This window comes from Lepidochelys olivacea (genome assembly GCF_965140295.1).
Source record: "Lepidochelys olivacea isolate rLepOli2 genome assembly, chromosome: 6".
NCBI lineage: Eukaryota > Metazoa > Chordata > Testudines > Cheloniidae > Lepidochelys > Lepidochelys olivacea.
Window position 1 is genome coordinate 117,019,896 of NC_140416.1, and position 20,307 is coordinate 117,040,202.

Consider the following 20,307-nt stretch of genomic DNA (forward strand, 5'->3'; position numbering starts at 1 on the left):
AGATCCTTGGCTCTATAATTCCCAGCCATTATTATATAAAAAACCATTAGGCTCTCACTAATTACAAGGAAACCTTGGTAGTTCACAGCTAATGACTGGGAAGCCCAATGTTGTATGCAGTGTGGTTGTAGCCTTCTTGGTCCCAGACCTGAAGAAGAGCTCTAGGGTGGCTTGAAAGCTTGTCCCCCTCACCAACAGAAGTTGGGCCAATAAAAGATATTACCTCGTCCACCCCGTGCCTGTGGGAAGCCCACGGTAAGTTCCTGCAGTCTGTGAATTAGTAAGTGCCACTCATGAGTTTATTGTGACAGCTGTCGTTTAGTTGTAATCTCATCCTTCCCAGCCTAGCTGCACACAGTAGTGTATTCTGTAAACACATGGAAATGCTCTGGGAGCAGCGCACATCTTTTATGGGGTGCCTATGCCCCCCGGGAACTCCCTGGAGTTCTCTGGGAATGGCACTGGCCCCAAGCATGCAGAGCCAGGTTCTCCTGCCATGTTGCATTCTCTTGTGCTGAGCAACTGGTAACAATGCGGGGGGGGGGGCTCAGAGAGGGAGAATGGGCAGGGCACGTTTCTCCCTCTGTACAAAGCGCTCGGTGCCTGCCTGCCTGAAGCAGTTAAATGGGGCAGAGTTAGAGCCCGGCTGGCAGATCGCTGCCCTGTGATATGCCAGCCACAGGGTGACGCAAGGGCTGGAAGGCTCCAGCTGAACAAGCCATTTTCACCTGCGTAATCAACGCTAGCGGAGCTTCAGCAGCCGCAGCTCTGAGTTACCCGCAGCCGCCCGGACTCCGAGCGGCCAGCGCCTCCTCCCGCTGCCTTGAGAGCCAAAGCCGGGAAGCCAGCATGTCTGCGCCGCCGGATCGCCGGGAGCTGCCGCTGTCGGGCTCCGGGGCGCACTGGGCCGGGGCCGGGGCGGAGGAGCGCGCAGCCGGGGCGCAGCGGAGGGATGGAGACGGGGCGCAGCAGCTGCCGGCCGGCTCCCCCGGGGAACACCCGCCCGTTGCCACGGCGACTGCATCCACAGGTAAAAGGCGAGGTACCCAGAGATGCTCAACAAAGGGTGGCAGGCAGCATCCTTCCCCTCCCCCCCGCTGTGATCTCTGCCGGGCTGCTTGGCGATTGCCAGGAGGGAAATGCTAAAGAGCCAGAGAGCTTGGCCTTTAAAAATAACCAGGCGAGGGAGTGCGCTTCTACAGCAGCTCTGGGGTGGGGGTGGGGGGTAGGGGTATTTCTGTCCGGACTGCCTGGGCTAGACCGTGATCTCCCTTTCACCTGGGTCATTTCGGACTGATTGGCTGAGTTCAAGGAATTAATTCGCATTTGCTTCGGAGATCCCAACTTGGCCCTTGTTTAATTTCAACATGTGGACTTGATTAATTGAACTTCAGTATTTGGGAGGAGGGGAGTGTGTGTATTTTCTATTTGCTCTTGGGACACAGCTTAATTTAAATATTTCTTGTTGCTGTGTTTATTTCCCATTTTCTTGTAGGGGTGTATTTCATGTCGTTTGCTTTGGGGATGTATTTGGTTTCCCTAGGCTTGGGAACACCTTTCATTTGGTAGGTGGGTTAGCAGCAGGCACACATCCGTTAATCAGTGAAATCCAGAGACTTCAGCTTCTGGGAGTTCATGGGAGAATTATATGAGGAAAGTGCTTCTATATTTTCTCTGTGGTTCCCCCCCCCCCTTCCTTTCTCAGTTGCCAGCTGGTGGGGGAATCTAACTAACCATCTACATGTGGGAAGTTGGCTGCTCTGATTTAAATTCTTATCCACTGGGAAACAGATGCCCCCATTTGCAGCTGTACGGTATTAAACTTAGGTTGACTAAGTTGGAGGTGAGAGGCTTGGCATCAACACGAGTCCCAGTTATGCAATAACCGCAGATCCATTAGGAGCAACGTTTTGGGTTGGGTCCCTCTCTGATCTCCTACCATCATTCAGCACAAAAGACTTACTGTCCAGGAGGAACCCACTTTACATGGCCATTTGTTGCCAGCTCTATTGTGGAGGGGCATGATTCCACTTACACACAGCCCTGGCCTTCTCGGTGGGTGTGTGCTCAACATGGATGTTTTGCTGCAGCCTTCCTGGCTGCTTGGTTCTTCTGGGTTCAATAGTGACATGGGGTCTAATGCCCATCAGCTGATGGAGACAGTGTCATACTGTTTTAGAGCTTTGGGCAGGCAGTAAAATCTGCCTGATGTGCTGCTCATTAGCTAACCTTGGTGGTAGGTTGTGAAACATGACTTTATACTGATGAGGGAGGTATATGGCTTGTAATGTAATTGTAAGGGAGGTGTGTGTGTGTGTGTGTGTGTGTGTGTGTGTGTGTGTGTGTGAAGGGTGGGGATCCCTCAGTAGAGAGATTTTCCTTATAAGTACAATTATACAAATGGCTATGGGGACCTAATCTTTCTTTCTTCATTTGTGGAGAGAAACATGGCAATCCTGAAGCTCAGACTATATAAAGAACAAAGACGGGTGGTTTCTTGCACAGCACAGATCAAATCCCCACTCAGCTGAAAAACTGTGATATTGTCTACATTTAATGAAAGCTTCTTTGGTGTTGAATTTATCTGTCAGGTGCCACTGATGCTCTCCAGAGTGCACTGCATTAGAAAGAGAATAGTTAGCTGGTAAAGAAAATCATGAAGATGTTGCATTTGGAGTAATTTACACAGAGGTGTTATAAATATATGTATGTGTGCCAAACTCGGGGTGGGGGGGTGGGGGGGAGGAGAGAGAGAACTCAGCAGTACAAATACTAACTGATGCTTACCGGTTGTAGATTGATGAGACCTCAGATTAGCTAATAAATGTGCTAATGTTGTTACATTTTAAAATGAGTATACTCCTTCATGTGTATTGTATAATTTTTAAAAAAAAGCCGGGGGAGGGGAGAGAGCCGATAGCACTGCATTCTACAGCACTCCATCCAGTGAATCCACTGCATTCACACACAGCCTTCTCTTTTTGTTGCTATAATATCAGTGGTTTCTACGTTTCAAGTACATAGATCATCGCACTTGTGGTCTCCTTTCACAAGGGGAAGCGTGTTGTTTACATACGCTTTCTGTGTGATTATTTTTAAGTTAGCAAATAAGGGGCATTCGCATGTTGCTGAGTATGTGGAACTGTCTTGTGTTTCTTAAAAACAGTTGGACACTGTTGTTTATAGGGTGGCATCCTGCATGCCTTGCTCAGGTGCGCAATTCCGTTAAAACCCAAGAGCTGTGGGAATAGGCCAACAGGGAGATGCATAGATGCAGCAAATGTCATCATAGAGTAGTTAGCCAGCTAATAGTCACTAGGTTGTGGAGACAGTTGGGGATAGTTTATGCAATAAACAAGACATGCAAGCAAACAAAACAAAAAATCACCAATATGTTTCCCAGTCACCCCCTAGCCATCCTGCTTGTATGTTATATATCCCCTTCCTACACCCTGGATCTGTTGTTTTGCATTTGCTAGGCTATCTGCTCCTTCAGGTAAGAACTGTGTAACCTTAAGTATTCGAAAAGTGCCCTGCACATTGTAGATGCTACTAACATACAAATAACTAAGAATAATAACAGCATTTCATCATTAGCTGTGCAAAACTTTTTTGTTATGAAATCTGAACCTCGCAAACTTTCCCTGGCTTTGGATTTTGCTATAAACTTGAAATGCAGCCAGGGACTGTTGAAAGGTATGTGAATATTTTCAAGCCAACCTGGGCTCAGTTTTGAGCCAAACCAGCTGCATGTCAAAATGATGTTAGTTGCTTTTATGTGATTTAGGAGTGAAATACAACAATTTTTACAGGGGTTTCACTCCGAGCGTTTGTGTTCAACCAAAGCCAGGGTTGACTGAAACTGAAGAAAAGGTTCACATGAATTCCTGATGGGGAGCTGGAGTGAGATATAGCTGTACTGCATAGAACTCTCATAATTAGACCCTGAGATTTCTCAAGCAAAATCTGGGCTATGGGAAGCTATGGTTTCCACATCTGTTAATTCTCCTGCATGGCTGCTATATTAGAAATCACTAGGGTGACTCTTCATCCCTGGAGGGGCAAGATGAAAGAGGGGAGGTACTGCTTCTTTTATATGTGGCTCAGCCCTTTGTGCTGAGAATGGTCTTCCCCTCCTAAAATGTGAACTTGGTTGAGGGCAGGAAGCACTGTAGGCTGATCTTGCAAGATTAAAACAGCAGTGAGAGATTGCTAAGCATTTGTATGTTTCTGAAGAAAGCTCCATGCCACCCAACACACCATCTGCACATGGATTCTGCTATTTATTTTTGTCCATTGACAGTAATTAAAATTCTTTGGAAAAAAAACATTTCCAAAAATATTGCACAGGCTGAAATCGGGCGTTTCCTGGGAGAAACACAAAAAGACAGAATGGCTAGGGGTAGATTCTGGCCCCCAGTTGGGGTGTGTTAGTGGGGTGAGGAGGGAGTAGGATGCCGGAAGAACCACACCAGAACCCTGGGAGAACAAGTAGGGTGTAGGCTGGTGCAGCCAACTGATATCTCCAGTGGGGCAGAAGTGGAACTATGGCTTCTCTCCAATTCCACACAGATTGGCAGGTCAGGGCTGGCGCTGAAAGTTATACATACTGCATTCGAGGCTGGATTAAGGGTATAGGCACTACAGGCCTGTGCTCAGGGCTCCAATTCCCAGGATCGTAAGAGGAGGTCAGAATCTCAGGTTCCATTATTTATTTATTTATGCATTTATTTATTTATTTGAAAGAGTACATTTCTAGCCCACATGCTTGTGAAGAAAAGCTTAAAAATGTGACCTGAATTTAACTGATGCAGGGACATCTGCCTGAGTCTGCAGAGAGCCTGAAACAATCACTCCAAGATGGGAGAACTGCTCCATGCACTGTAGTAAGGTGTGAATTCCAAGAGCCATTGCTCTAGGGGCCCTGCCAACATCACCCCAATAGGATTTGGTGTGTGGCAGAAGAAGAAGAGTACAGCAGGCCTAACCCCCCTACCTACCTAAACAGATATACCCTTGCTGCTGGGTAAGAGCTGGGGCTCACCCCTGTGGCCATTCTCGCCTCCTTGTGAAGGGAGAGGGGACCCCTTCTTCTAAGTAAAGAAAGGACCCTACTGCTGCTCTTGAGGGGAAATGGGGGGCTTGTTGTGACAGCCCCTGTTCCTTTGGGAGGGGCTTCCCTTGCCACTGCTACTCCAAGTTGGGAGAGATGGGGCATGGCACAGGCAGAACCAGAGTGCCCCATGTTGCCTTAAACCGGCCCTGACTGTACCCTCGCGATGGTGTAGCAGCTGGCTCTCCTGCCTTTAGCCATGGTGGCATTCAGCCTGCTTGTGTTTGCAGGCAGTGTGTGTCCCATAGCCGGCGTATTGCCCCTCACGTCCTCCCTAACACAGTTGTGGCTTTAACCCCTGCTGCATAGCCCTTTTGTTTTTAAATACGGTGGTCCTACTTGATTCCTTCAGCTCGACATGTGACAAATGTCCCTAGCAGAAATCGCTGCACAGCCAAGCCCTTAAGGGCAGTAGATTGTTGATTAGATTGATATGCATATTTGAAAGCTCAAAATTAAAACGGAGGGAGGGAAAATGATGCAGATCTTCAGGCAAGGCTGACAGCTGCATCGTGCCCTCTCCAACATATACACGGCAGCTCCAAAGAATAGGCACAAAGCCAGTGGGTCTGCAGCTTCTGCTGCAGCCGCCCACCATTCCCCTTGGCTCCCCTGCACAACGCTTGCTCGCTTGGGCTGTGAATGAGCCGGCGGCACCGTTCGGCCTAGAATACGCCTGCCTTCATGTTGATACAGCTTAGCTCGTAAATCATTTTCATTTGCTCTTTTTCCCTGTGTCTGGGGCTATCTGGGTGCCAGAGACAGCGAGGGCAGCACGATGACTAAAGACGGGAAGAGAATTTTAAATGGTTTTCAGGGCAACAAGCTCTTGAGAACACACTGACGCTGGGCCTGATGCTGGACTCCTAGTCAGGCAAAACTCGCATTGGAGTCAGTGAGTTTGGAGAGTTGGATTGCAACCCATGTAGCTACACTGCACAGGCTTTGTGCACCTACCCTGAACATCAGAACATGGGTGAATCAACAGGTTGCTGTAAGGACATGGTCGTAGTGTCTGTGATAGTCATTTCTGCCCCCTCCCCCTTTCAATGTCAGATATTGAAATGTGTTTTCTTGGCAGATTTTTTCATCCTCCTGCCACTGGGGGTTGCTCACGATGTGAATACTGGGCTCCTGGCATTTATTTATCGAATTGTTGTAGAAAGAAGGGCATTGGTAGTGACACCTGCCCTAAATGCTACCTCCCTGTATCTAAAGCAGCCACTTTCAAATACATCCACAATGTCCACTACGGTCTTGTTCACAACCTAGTTAAAGCCTTAAGGGTGAATTAAGCCCTAGTTTGAAAGTGATTTAAGTGGAGTTGTACATACTTATGCCAATACAGTATTTGGCTTCTCTTGTTCTAGATAACCAGATTTTTCCCTTGGATAATCCCTGAAAATTTTAGAAATGCCCCTGCAAATTAAGAGGTTGAACCAGGTTATATTAAAGGGGCTCCTTGCAGCCCAAACAATTCTATGATTTGATGTAAAATTTGCAAAAAGATATAGAAAAAAAAGTAGATTTATTTTTGGATCTATACCTTACTAAAGTTCCCTTATAGCTTGACTGTGCACTCCAGTCTGTGGCAAGCCAGTACAGTGTGCATTTCTTTAGCGTACCAGTCATTCAAACAAAATTCTTCAGAATGTCACTGTCCAGCACTGTGCCTCGGTTTCCCCATCTGTAAAAATGGGGACAATGATACTTGCTCTCCTTTGTAGGATGCTTTGAGGGTTATTAGAGAAAGGTGGTATGTAAGAGCTAAGTGTTGTTGCTATTGTTATTGCATAAAATCTGTACAGTAATAGGATTTCTCAAGCCCATGGAAATCAAATTCCAGGGAAAACTCTGCCATTTCCCCACCACTACTGCTGTGGAGGGTATCCTGCGAAAGCTAGCATCAGCCTGTTTATATGCAATGGCCTTTGTGTTATTAAATAAATTGATGACTCTGGGGAAAAAACTGGTCACAGCCGGTATGTTCGTGTATCTGCCCTCACCCCCCACGTACAGGACTCCCCCACGTTTAGAACTCTTAACTAATAAGGGTTGCAAATGACTTGAGGAGGACCAGGAAGAAGAAGGAGACAAGATGGGTAGGGAGGGGAGAGGTCACTCACCTCTGATGTATTAATCCCATAAATCAGTAACGAGCTGTTTTATATATCGGGGAGGGTGGGGGGAAGCGAAGTGGAAGGAGATATGAGGAAGAGGAGCTACTTTAGATGTCCCAATTCCATCGTCCTGTGGACCAGTAAATCTTGTGACATAATTTCATTTGTTTGTCTGTCTCTCTGGTCAGTGAACTACTTCTGCCCTTTTAATTCTGGTTGGAGGGGTGTGGGAGAGGGGGCATCTAATCACATTTGTCTGTAGTTGTTGTGGCTGCCATAAATATTTTCATATCATGATTTGCCGCTTAAATTGCACATCAGACTGGAAATAAGGTGCAAATTGTTGACAGAGGATAATTAACCATTGGGACCAACTTCTAAGAGAAGTGGTGGCTTCACCAGCACTTTGAATTTTTAAATCCGATTTTGATTCAAACAGGAATTAATTCAGGGCAGTTCTATGGCTTTAGTAATGTGGGAGGTCAGACTAGATGATCACCGTGGTTCCTTCTGGGTTGGAATCTATGAAATTAAAAAAAAAACCTTAAGATTTGCAACTATTTAGGGGTTTTGCCCCAAAAGATCATAGTGTACAGGTGGATTCAAGTCTGGGAGAGGAAGAAAGAGTGACAGATGCTCTCATTCTACTTATAAGGTCTGTATCCAATTACTTACTGTACCTTATTACCCAGGGGAAAGTTTGGGTAGATCCCACTGACTCACAGGAGACTTACAGCACCTGGAGAGATAAGGCCCTTTGCATCTACAAACGTTGCTGGGGTCATTACATGCTAGGGGGGACTAGACACCTTTTCTATGACTTGTTTATGGATACATCTGTTTTATATGTACTTACTTATCAGTTGAGATTGTAGTTCTTTTTCCTCCAAAGTGGTGCTAAAGCATATTCAAGTTTTGCATTATAATGGGACATTTATGTTCTAGTTTTTATTGTACTCCCTCTCTCTCTCTTCTCTTACTACCAGATCAGAGCAATTTACAAATGCTTAGGTATTTTAAACCGAAAAAATATGACATAGCAAAACTTTTTTTTCCAAAGAATGGAATATTATTTATAATGAATACTGTAAATCAGATGAAGTAAAGATACATAGTAGTATATGTTTAGCACGATTCCAGCACGAAGAGAGACTTTTCAGTGCATAGTATTTTCATGTCTAAATACAGTTTTTATTCAGGGTCAGTTATCTTTCTAACCATCTATAGGAATATTATGTGCGTAGACAAGTAAATTCACTGAGACTTACCTACAAATTTTAGGTTCTAATATATGAGAGCAGTTAAGCACATGCTTTCATTTCTGTTGAACAAAGTATTAAAGTGTGTGTTCCTAACTTCAGTGGGGCTTAAGCACATTCTTAAATGCTTTGCGGAATAGGGATGGGCTTATTTAAGCATGTGCTTAAAGTTAAAACTGTAGTTTGCTGAATCAAGACGCTGAATGGATCAGTGGTAGAGCTGGGACGAGAACCCAGGAGATCTGACTGCCTCAGTTTATCAGTGTATAAATGGATGTACTAATACTTACCTTCATTGCTAGAATGTTGAGAGAATTCACACTTATAAAGCATATCGAGATCCTTGAATGAAAGTTCTTCTAGAAGTGCACTGTTGTTGTTATTTAATTTAATCTATTATATGCCTCAAGGTCATGTTAAAAAGAAAAAGGCAGCAAAGAGTGAAAAGGGTTTCAAAGCATAACCTATACGAGCCAGTCTCTTTCAGATACTAGGAACAGTGTATGTGTTTCTTTATAATTTAATATAGCTGAGAATTGGGTTTTTTTATATTTAATTGAATAGCTGCCAACATGGAATTCTTAGAGTATTTCAGTTATTGTGATTATTAGATGCCTGCCCTTGCTACAGCATTCAATTATCATGAGATCTCATATGATAATGTCGCCATTTGCTCTGAGATTAGTTTGACACAATTGCCATTAACACCAATATTTGGAAACATCTAGCTGTTTGTTAGCATCTCTTTGTGCCGCAGTGACATGGCCCTCAAAAAATATGCCACACAGAAGTGTATGCCCCAAAATGTAAATGAGGGGGAGAAGAAGGGTGGAATTAACCAGAGGGTGTGGCTTTCTGTACCATGAAAATCCTGTAAACCCCATATAATGATGCAAGTTCTGGCTTGCATTGGGTCTTATATGGTGGGGTCCCCTGCACTGGATCACACCCAACTTTTTTCCCTTGAGTAGGGCTGAATTTATTAACTGCAGTTGAATTATTATTATTAGCAGTAACATTAAAGTCATCTTCATCCTGATCAGGAATGAGCGAATGAATGGGGCAGTTTTGTACAACATAGTAGGAAAAAGGTCCGTAGGGCCATGTGGTACATTTTGTGGTTTCCTGGAACCAGAATCCTCTTCCCTTGTAAACATTAACTGACTTTAACATTAACTTTCCATTGTAGACGCCTTAGGAGAGTTGGGCCAGATCCGTTAGATTTTGGTTTAAAACCTCCACCCCTGAAGCCCTGAGCACAATAACCCCAGAGTTACAAAGCAGCTGTTCTCCTTGCTCCCCTCTATCACATATCATTCCATCACCAGTCAAGTGACTAATACAACTTAAAAAAATGGACAGAAATCCCATCCTCAGCCCTCTACCTTTAAACAAACGGGCTTCGCAGCACGACTGTAAGGCGAATGAATTCAGGTATCAAAGTCAATGGAGCCCTGCTGATTTACGCAAGTGAGCATATGGTCCCTGCCTGATGTGAACCTTCAATCAGGGCTTAAAAAATATGCAGAGGACTTTTTCAAGGAATAGAATGAGAGAAGGGCTATGTTTAGGGCTTGATCCTCTACCATTAAAGTTCTAGCAATTTGGGGCTGGAAGGGACCTCGAGAAGTCATCCAGTCCAGCCCCCTGCTTTGACACAGGACTCCGTATACCTAGACCGTCCCTGACAAGTTTTGCCATTGACGTCAATGGGAGCAGGATTAGGCCCTTAGGAAGGAAGCAAGACGGCCTAGGAAGGAAGGGTTGGTTTGTTTTTAATACAATCCCTCTTCTGTGCTACCGTCTGTTCTGTCTGTGGCAGTGCAGGGAAGGAGGAGCTACATATACTGAATCCACAGTATGTGAACAAAGTTGTTTGTTGTGTCAGCATGAGATAGGATTGTACTAAATTCTGCTTCTCAGGGCTGGCAGGCACTTGTTGCTCATCTGAATGCCACCCCCAGCCTGCACTATGACTAAGCAGTCCAAAGATAGCGTCTTGTACACCTGGGATGTGAAAAGCACCTGACCCGAGAACAGATCCCAGCTCACTCACGTCAGCGAGAGCATCTCTCTCACTGAGTTTGATTTTAAACTAGCACTCAGTAGCAATAGAAAAAGGCCAGATTCTGGAACAAGACTCAATATATTCTGCCAAAGCAGCACTGATGTTCAGCCTTATTCAGGTCAGCAGCAGTCCCCTCCCAATCTACAAATTATTCCTTCCAGCAGCAGAAATAATCTGTGTGGGCTGCGCACAGGGAGCATTGCTGGGTCATGAGGTGTCACAGGCAGGCAGATAGATTGTTGTGACCAACCCCAGAATGCCTGGCCTCTGCTCCTGTAATGGAGCGGTCTCCCCAGATGTGCTGGGGAAGGAACATGAGCATTACCAGGTGCAGCCCATTTCTATTTTACAGAATTCTGTGTTTCTGGCTAATCTCTGTGCAGCTGGTGTGAGGGACCTCTCTTCTGGTGCCTGCAGTTTGTAGGCACCAATAATCACAAGTGCAATTTAGATCATTTAGACACTAAGGCCCTGATCCAGCAAAGTGCTTAAGCATATAGAATCATAGAAATGTAGAGCTGGAAGGGACCTTGAGAGGTCATCAAGTCCAGCCCCCTATAGGCATTTGTCCAACCTGTTCTTAAAAACCTCCAATGATGGAGTTTCCACATCTCCCTTGGAAGCCTATCCAAGAGCTTAACTACCCTTATAGAGCTTAACTACTCTTAGGCCCACATATGTTTCACTTTAAGCATGTGTAGTCCCATTGACTTAAGAACTTTGCTGAATTGGAGCCTTAAATACTTGCTATACAGCTTCATCTAAATTACTTAAGTTGTGTCACCAATATTTACACCTGCTAATTGCCGGCACAGAAAGGAGGGGAATTTTTTTTAAATAATTGGTAAAAATGTAGTTCCTGATCTTATGAGGTATGAAACATCTTCTGATCAGTGTTCAGCCCATCTCAGGAGATGCTATGTACCTCACAGGATCATGTCATTAATTGTTATCACAGAAATGATCTTCTGTACCTTTGGTATAAACATCATAGACCAAGGGAATGATGTAAATTGGAGTATTACTCTGCTCTAAATTTTAATTGATACAGCTGTCACACTTCCGCACCCAGATATGGACTGGTCACAGAGCTTGCTTATACACACCACATGTGTTCATCATAAGATCACTTAATGCTCTGCCAGGTATAGCTGAGGTTCTTTTAAAAAGGTATTTTACACACAGTACCACCTACTAGCTGAAAAGTATAATACAGTTTAGCATTCCATTACAGCACATTCCATTACAATATTTACACTATCACGCTGTCTTTGAACTTCAGTATGTATCAGTCTGTTAAGTGTCTCCAAATCCTATCGGTTTTCTAATTACATGACCTGACCATGTAACAACTTGGTCATCAGGCTGTCCATTAGTTGCAGTGACTGGCTGTGGTTGGTTTGGAATCCTTGAGTCTTCTCCTTGTTCCACGTCTGTCATCTGTAGAGTTTGCTCTGTTGATTGTTCGTTATGAGGAACAAATGGTAGATGTCAACAGTTTCTATTGAACTCTCCCCTGTCAATCTCAATCACCTCTGATCTGGGTGCTGAATTATTTTTCTTTAGGAGAGCTGGAGTTATCTATCCTTTTTCTCCATCCAATTTGACATGATCACGGTCACCAGGTTCTAGATCTGACAGTTCTCTGAGTGACGTCTGTTGTAAAAGGGATCATAAGCTCTTTTAGGGTATGTCCACACTGCAGTTAAACACCATCAGGTGGCCCATTTCAGCTGACTTGGGCTCAGGCTATGGGGTGTAGATGCAGTGTAGAGGTTCAGGCTCTGCTGGAGCCCAGGCTCTGGGTCTCTCCCCCTACCAGGGTTCCAGAGTCTGGGCTCCAGCCTGAGCCTGAACATTTACACTGCAATTAAACAGCCCTGTAGCCCAAACCCCATGAACCTGAGTCAGCTGACATGGGCCAGCTGTGCCTGTTTAATTGCAATGTAGACACATCCTTAGCATTTTTATTCAGTTTGGCTACTCTCTTCATGCCTGTTCACTTTGGAAATAGGTTCTTTTCAAAAGTTGGAACAGTACTTTTGAGTTGTCCTCCCATCAGGAGTTGTGCTGGACCATGTCCGGTAGTTGTTATTGGTGTGATCTGTAACTCAGAAGAGCGAGGAATAGATCTTCCTGCTGTAAGATTTTCTTGGCTGTCTGTATAGCTCTCAGCCTCTCCATTCACTTATGGGTAATGTGGGCCACAGCTACTCAAACAGCAAGACAGTCTGAACTGCTGAAACAGCAAACCCTTGAGTGTTAAAAGTCATTATCATAAAACCCCTAAGGTAAGGAAGTTTATCAGTTTTCTGCAGGTTTTGCTGTTTCATCATTTCAGATTGTTTTGCTATTTGAATACCTGTGGCTAGGGTTAAATCTTTCTTCAATGGTAGCTGCTGTGAAAGGTTTTTATCTATGAACCCAATAGCTTGAGCTGCCTATCTCTAATATTTTCATATTTTGCATTCTGAAAACTACAGTTTTCAGCCAGTGTATGCAGAGCTCTTATAAAACATTCAATATTTCCACCTGGTTCTTGAATTCTCAGATGGAAAAATGTTCTATCATAAACCACATTTCTCTGAGGTATAGAGTATTCATAAAAAATACCCAGAACCCTTTCATAGTCATCTTTGTGACTGGCTTCAGTAAAGTCAAAGGAGTTAAAGATATGGTCTACCTCCTTCCCCATAGCATAAATTAAAGAAGATATCTATATATTTCCAGTTTCTTTGTGGAGCTTGGTAGCAATGCGAAATGTTGCAAAATATTGTTTCCAGTCTGTCCATTCTGAAGGTTTCTCAAAGCTAAGGTTCTCGGGGGCATGGAAGAGTTACATGTTGATAAGATTCTCCAAGCTTTGTTGCTTTGTTCCTTCTGTTTCTGTTCTTAGTTTACTCCTGACACCATGTCATATACTTCTGTACCACATATGGACGGGTCACAGAGCTTGCTTACACACACCAGATGTCTTCATTATAAGATCCTTTAAAGCTTTCCCAGCTATGGTTGAGGTTTGTTTAAAAAAAGTGTTCTCACACAGTGCTATCTAGTGGCTGAACAGTGTCATACGGATTAACATTCCATTCCTCATCAGCCTTCACTGTCCAGTTCCTCTAAAGCTGATTGTTTTATTCCCTTTGGTAACCTTCCCCATTTCTTTTTATCATAATATTGAGTTAATGTTGTAGCTGTTCTCTTTATTGATCTTGTAAAATTATCATTAACATTTAATGCATAATTGTGTCTTATGAGTTCCAGGTTGTCCCAAAAGCCAGCAGATATCATATAAAACTCTTAGATTTGCAGGTTGCAGAAAAAGTTTTGGGTGAAAAGTAAAAGTTCTAAGAAAATGCATCTGAATCAGAGCAAGCCCCAAAGCAATTAACCTTCTCAGAAAACTCTCTTTATGAATGAAAATATACTTGTTTTCAGAACATGGGCAGTGGAGTAGATCTCAGTTTATTGCTTCACAATCAGAAGCCTTTATAACAAAGCGGCCCACAACTGCCACCTTCTTCAAAGAAGAAAATGTAGACTTGTGTCTCCCTTGCACATTTTGGACCAAATTTTTAAAAGGTTCTGTTCAATTCTGCACTTTCAAAATTTCGTGTGCACTTGTCTTCATAAACTGCATGCACAAATGGGAAGATGGCCAAGCAAGCAGTTTCTTGCTTGCACAGATGTGGTATCACTGAGTGCAAATGAGTGCATGCTCATTTTTTCTCATGGACAAAATAAACAGCTATTGTGAAGGCCCACTGAAAATGTGGACCAATATCTCTGATGATGCCAGTTGACCAGATCCAAATTTCCTGCATTTTGAGGTTTCAATTAAAAAAATGTCATCACTAATATTAATTTTTGAAATATCCCCTCTCTCTGAAAACTTTCACAAAAAAATTAGTAAAAAGTGTGTTTTGTTTTGACCTAGCTGTTGAGATGTTTGACATTTTCAAAAATCAAAACCTTTAGAAGAAATTTTGACATAGTTTAAAAAAACTATTTAAAAAAATTAATAAATTCTTGCCAAATTCTCAAAAGTTTCATGTTTTCTTCTTCTTTCCCATCAGCTCTAGATGTCAGTAAGATTTAGAAATGTGCTTGATCTATTGCTGGCCCTGTAACAGAAAATACAATCTTTATCTGTCAAAATTGGAGCAAGATAAATGATATTTTTAAAGCATTAGGTTATTTTTATTTTATCCAGTAAATTTCTATATTCTATTTTAGAATTACCATCACATGCAACAGTGGAACTTCTATACTTTAAAATTACTGTAAGGGGTCCTAGGTAGATGGCTTTGAGCAGCTATCATGGTTAAAAGCAAGGATCCATTGCCATTTCTTTGGATTTTTGTCTTGTCTTTCTGACATGCTGTAATTCAGTTTCCAGATACACAGGTCAGAGCTAAGGTGACACTTTTTGCGGTGTAATGCTCTATAATATGTAAGAATTATACTTGCACTTTGATCATAGCAAACGGACAGTGTATAATTCCATCTATTTATATAAGTTTGTATAAGGTTGTCCCTCACCAGGACATCTGAGTGCAACTGAAAAGCAACCTAAGGAAAGGAGGCTGAACAAAGAGTAAGAAAAAATTAATGGTTTCACAGCTCTGCAGTAGACTTTCTTTTTTTTCCTCTTGCTTTTAATAGGTCACTCTTCCAACCTACTTTACATCAAGCAGATAGCATGTTGGATGTTTCGCAGATGAATCAGACTGTGCAGTGCACTTGTGCATGTCTAGTATGCAAGTATGTCAGCTTGTATATGATCACCAGCAAAAATATTTTTTTGGAGAGTAGAGAGGTGGAATCATTCACAGCAGCTTCCGTGAAAGAAAGAGTAATGCAACTACAGTTAATAAATCAGCCCTGGATCTGAAACAGTTGAACTACCTTCACTGCTCTTTTGATTAGCTTTATCCTCTGAGACGTAAATTAAAGAGCAAAATATGTAATCTGAGAAGCTTTCCAGAGTTATCTTTAAAAATGTGAACCCAGCACTAAGAACTATGCTAAGCAGAGTCCTTTGGTCTAGCAGAATGGTCTAATAGCAATATTGGAGGTTTGTCCCGATTACATGTTGGAAGGTGGGAAGGCACAAGCTGTTTTTGCTACAACTGATCACAACCAGTTTCCCACTTTTGATGTACTAAAGGGTCTTGCAGTGATAGCGGTGGATGTTTCATCATGACAATATTTTTCTAATAGTATAAAAGCAGAGTAAGTTTGTCTGGATTGTCGTTTTCAGGATCATAGTGTACACTGTCTATATACTAGTGTTGCCAACCCTCCAGAACTGTCCTGGAGTCTTCAGGAATCAAAGATTAATTTTTAATTAAAGATTATGCCACATGATGAAACCTCTGGGAATATGTCCAACCAAAATTGGCAACCTCTGCCATATACTGTACTGTGAACACTTGCTGGGACCCCCAGTATCAAGTTGGTTGCTCCTTTTTTCCACTACTGGTCTCTGTGGAACATGCTTGTAAAGTGTTCCATGCTTCCGTTCTGGTTGGTCCACAGAGAATAACCACTTACCCCTGCTGCCAGCTAATGCACTTAGGCTCAGATCATCAAAGGTATTTAGGCTCCTAACTTTCACTGATATCAATGGGAGCTAGGAGCCTAACTAGCCCTGGGGATCTGGGCCTTAGTCCTTTAACTAGAATGGTAGAGGCATGTGCTTGGGTGATGAAGACTCAGGTTACAGCTTGCTGGCTGCCCAGAGGGGGGTTATTACTAGAAGTTATAGGAAAAATTCCATTGAAACATTTTTCACTGGAATTTGGTGATTCATCAAAATTGAAAAAAATTTGTGTGGATAGTTCAATTTTTATGATGTTCCAAAGGTTCTGTTGCATCCCTGCCTGCTAGGCAGTGTTTGAAACCTGCCTGGTTTTCTGCCACCTCTCCCACCCAGGTCCTCAGGAACTTGTCACACAGGCTGCTTTGGAGTGGGGGGACCCCAGGGCTTCCATTGTCCACTGCTCTGGGGCAGCCTGCCAGGTGGTCTGCCTGGGAGCCAGGGCTTCCTTTCCTTTCCTTTTGCAGAGAATTTAGAAATTTTTGCTTTTTGCTCCGAATCAAAACAAAACCAAAATGTTTAAAATATTGAAATCCTCCATGAAACTGAGATACCTGTCTCTGCACAGTTCTAGTTCTTATGTTTGTACTTCCTGGCGGACCACTGATTTTATAAGATGTTCTTGGCTGCATGCTCTGAAGAGAGGAAAGAGGATTGTCATGTTCTCCAGCACTTTAGGTACACATTGATTTTATCCGCTACAGTTTCTGACCCTGTGACCCCACTAGATTCTTTAGTCTTTAAGGAAATCATTCGGGGCAGGAACTAAGAGTGCACCAATATTTTAATGCTAAAAGCCTTTATTCAGAATGCCTGTGTGTTTCTATGTTCTTTGTCTAGAACTGTTCTTGGCCAATGCCCAGAGCTGGAGGAAGGTGGGGAGCAGTTTTCGGGGAGGAGCACAGAATGCAGGATTAGAAAATATGGTTCCTGGGGTCAAATCCTCTGCTGGTGTAAGTGGGAAATTGCTGACTTGCTTGGTGCCATGCTGGGGATATGGCCTTTGGTGTTTAACAGTGGTTTTCTCAGGTTGGTTGCTAGCACTGACATGCTGCTGTTCTCTAGGAGGTGTTCTTTAGGCAGATCACAACTCAGTGGCCTTGGACAACACGAGTACAGATGGTGGAAGGTATATCATGCTCTTCTATGTTAGGGTTGGTTAATCAACTCAATGAACCTGTAGATCCTGGGAGAGTGAAACCCAAAGTGGTCATTTTTCTGTCTTGTGAGATTGCCATTTTAAAAAATATGCTTAGACACTTTTCAGACTGAAATTTGTTACACTCCAGTAACTTCTGACAAGGGGTTGTTACCATGGGATTTTGCTCAGATGTATGTTTGATGCACACAGGAAAGAGAACCTAATTAAAAGTTCAGAAGATAAAACTTGTGTCACAAGATTGTGCAGGTGTCTCCTAGTAACGGCAAAAACTTAAGCCAGAGTTTTCAGATCTGGGTGTCTAAAGTTAGGCTCTTAAATCCATGTTTAGAGACCTCCATGACCATGGGCCAGTGAAATGCCAAGTATCCACAATTTCACAGATCTTGATGGGAGCAGCAGGTGCCCAGCAAGTTTGAAAATAGGGCCCTACGTTTTTAAAAGTGACGAGTGTCTTTGATTTTGGGGTCCCAGCTTCTGGCTCCTTTCACATGTCTCCTTTTCAGAGGACGGGTACTCAGCACTTTCTGAAAATCGGGACCCTTTAATAATAATCATCCCTAGCTCATATCTAACACTTGTCATCTGTAGATCTTAAAGTGTTTTACAACATATGTAAGCATCATTAGATCCATTTTACAAATGGGGGAAATGAAACACAGGGAGGCTAAATGATTTGCCTAAGGACACCCACTGGCCAATCTAGGAATAGAACTCAGATCTCTTGAGGCTTAGTCCAGTGCTCTATCCAGTAGGTCACCAGTATCTCAAGGTGAGCAATTAAGATATAAGGCACCAAATAATCACTAGTCCCTTTTGAAAATGGGGGTCCAGGCTACTTTTATTTAGGTGCCTAAATGTGGATTTAGAAGCCAAATTTTAGGTGTACAAATTTGAAAATCCTGGGTTTATTTTCTTTTTATTTTGTGTTAAGAATACTTACATACATTTTTGCTTACAGGGACAATCTCCTGATGTATTGCACCATGAGGGTTTAAGATGACGGCAGTCATGTAACTTTATTTCTAGCTTCAGCTGGTTGGGAATTTTCCATCAAAATGTTTTTTTTTCATGGAAAATGCAGTTTCCATAAAAATCAGTTTTTACTCAAATGTTTTGATTTCTTTTCCATTAGGACAATTAAAACAAAATATTTAATTTTGGGTCAGACAAACCTGAATCAAAACATTTTGGTTTGTCCAACTGGATTGAAACATTTTGGGTCAGTTCGGCGTCTGTCTGAGCTGTCATGGTGCTGCATGGGAATTGCAGTTCAGATGTCTCATGCCACAATTGTCCTCTGTGGGCTGAGCTCCCTGGCTGTACTACATATTCCATGATGCACTGCAATCAGCCCTCTGGCTGAACCCCCACAGTGGATCAGGGGACTCCTGTGACCATGATGCATCATGGTTGAGTCAGGTGGGTCCAGCTCAATGTTGAAGTGAAAGGAAACAAAACATTTTGATGTTTCCAAATAAAAAATTCACACCTTCCAATTCTACAAAAAATTGATATTTTGACTTTTTCCCCTAATTTTTTGGGACAAAACAAATATAGATATATTGAACATTCCCATGGGACCAAAATAAATCTATTTTTTGACCAGATCTGCTTCCAGCTAACATGAGTGCAACACAAACAATAAAATGCAGGACACTCAATCTAAAACAGCAAACACCACCATGGATTTATGACTTGTTTCTTGCATCTGTAGCCTGGAGAACAATTATACCTTCAGCAAGAAATTACAGACATTTTTAAACCCCAGAAAGTCCACTTATTGTATGTTTAGTTTAGTCAACACAAATGTGATCACTTCTTTCTAGCTGATGCAGTGAAATTAGGTCAGCAGCAGTGTTCAGTGTGCCTGATTGGCACAGAACTTTAAAACCAAGCAAAGTCTCTCCCTTCTTAACTGCATGTGACTTTGCTGTCAGGGCAGTGCTGAGGGCATAAAATCATTGCCAGTCTCCAGTATAATAAGTGCCCAGCACGCCTGGAGTGGACACGACAGAGCTTTCAAATGAAAATATATTTTACAGTATTTCATCTCTTACTCATTTACTAATGTGACTTCTCTGTCAGTACAGTGCAACGGAACCAAAATCAGTGATGGGCCCAGATATGCCCAGTGTTCCTAGACTAGACCTAACACAACTTTTAAAAAAATCCTCTTTTTACTTTGGGCTAATGATAAGATCTGACTGTGAAATTACAGCAGTCACTCTTGCATGATATATGAAATAAAATTTTAAAAAGCCACTTGATTCCCTTCCCAATCCATACACTTAGATTTATGTAGACAGTGCTTCATAATCCCTGCTGTGCTGCTTGCTTTAATATCCATCTCGGGGAAAAAAACTCAGCTGTTCCAGAAATTTCAGGTATCCCTCCCCCGTTGTGGGGCTTGGCTGCCCTGTAGCAACCTTGCTGGCCAAGCATGGCATGGCAGGCACTCCCTAAGGTTGGTCTCCTTAGCTTTTTAGAAACCAGTCTGTACTGGAGATGTGACTTAGTCCTCCGGCCAAGTCACAACAATGATAACCTCTTTCACGGTAGCAAAGATTCAAACTAAAAAGTCCCCACAATGAAAAGATTCTTCTGTACTTCAGGGCTTTTCTTCAGCCCACCCTCTGGACCCTATTCCCAGCCCCTTCCTGAGAAAGCCTTCCTGGCTCTGGAATAGAACACTCAGCCCCCTGGCTGTTTCCCCTGGAGGGCTATTCTCAGCCTCTCAGAGGCTCTCCTTTCCTGCTCCAGTACAGAGCACTAGGCTCGCAGGCTGGTTCCTCTGAGTACCTGGCTTTCTGCAGACCCTGTCTCAGGATCTTCTACAGGAACCTGCCCTGCGATTTCAACTCCAGACTGATCGTACACTCAGACCTTTTCCAAGACCTAGGTGTCCATCCTGACCCCCTTAGCCCTGCCCCCTCAGCTGAGAAACAGCTACTTAATTATGACACAGGTGTGATTGGCCCCATCT

At 43.1% G+C, this 20,307-nt stretch overlaps 1 protein-coding gene across 1 annotated transcript in view; it reads left to right on the forward strand.

The window, feature by feature from the left end:
* The first annotated feature begins 617 nt into the window (after nucleotides 1-617).
* The window catches only part of RTN1 (reticulon 1), a 206,460-nt gene continuing 186,770 nt past the window's right edge, over nucleotides 618-20,307 (forward strand). The window contains exon 1 of the mRNA XM_084630811.1: nucleotides 618-1,030. Coding sequence (XP_084486937.1) covers nucleotides 850-1,030 — 181 coding nt within the window. The 5' untranslated portion in view covers nucleotides 618-849. The remainder of the gene's footprint in view (nucleotides 1,031-20,307) is intronic.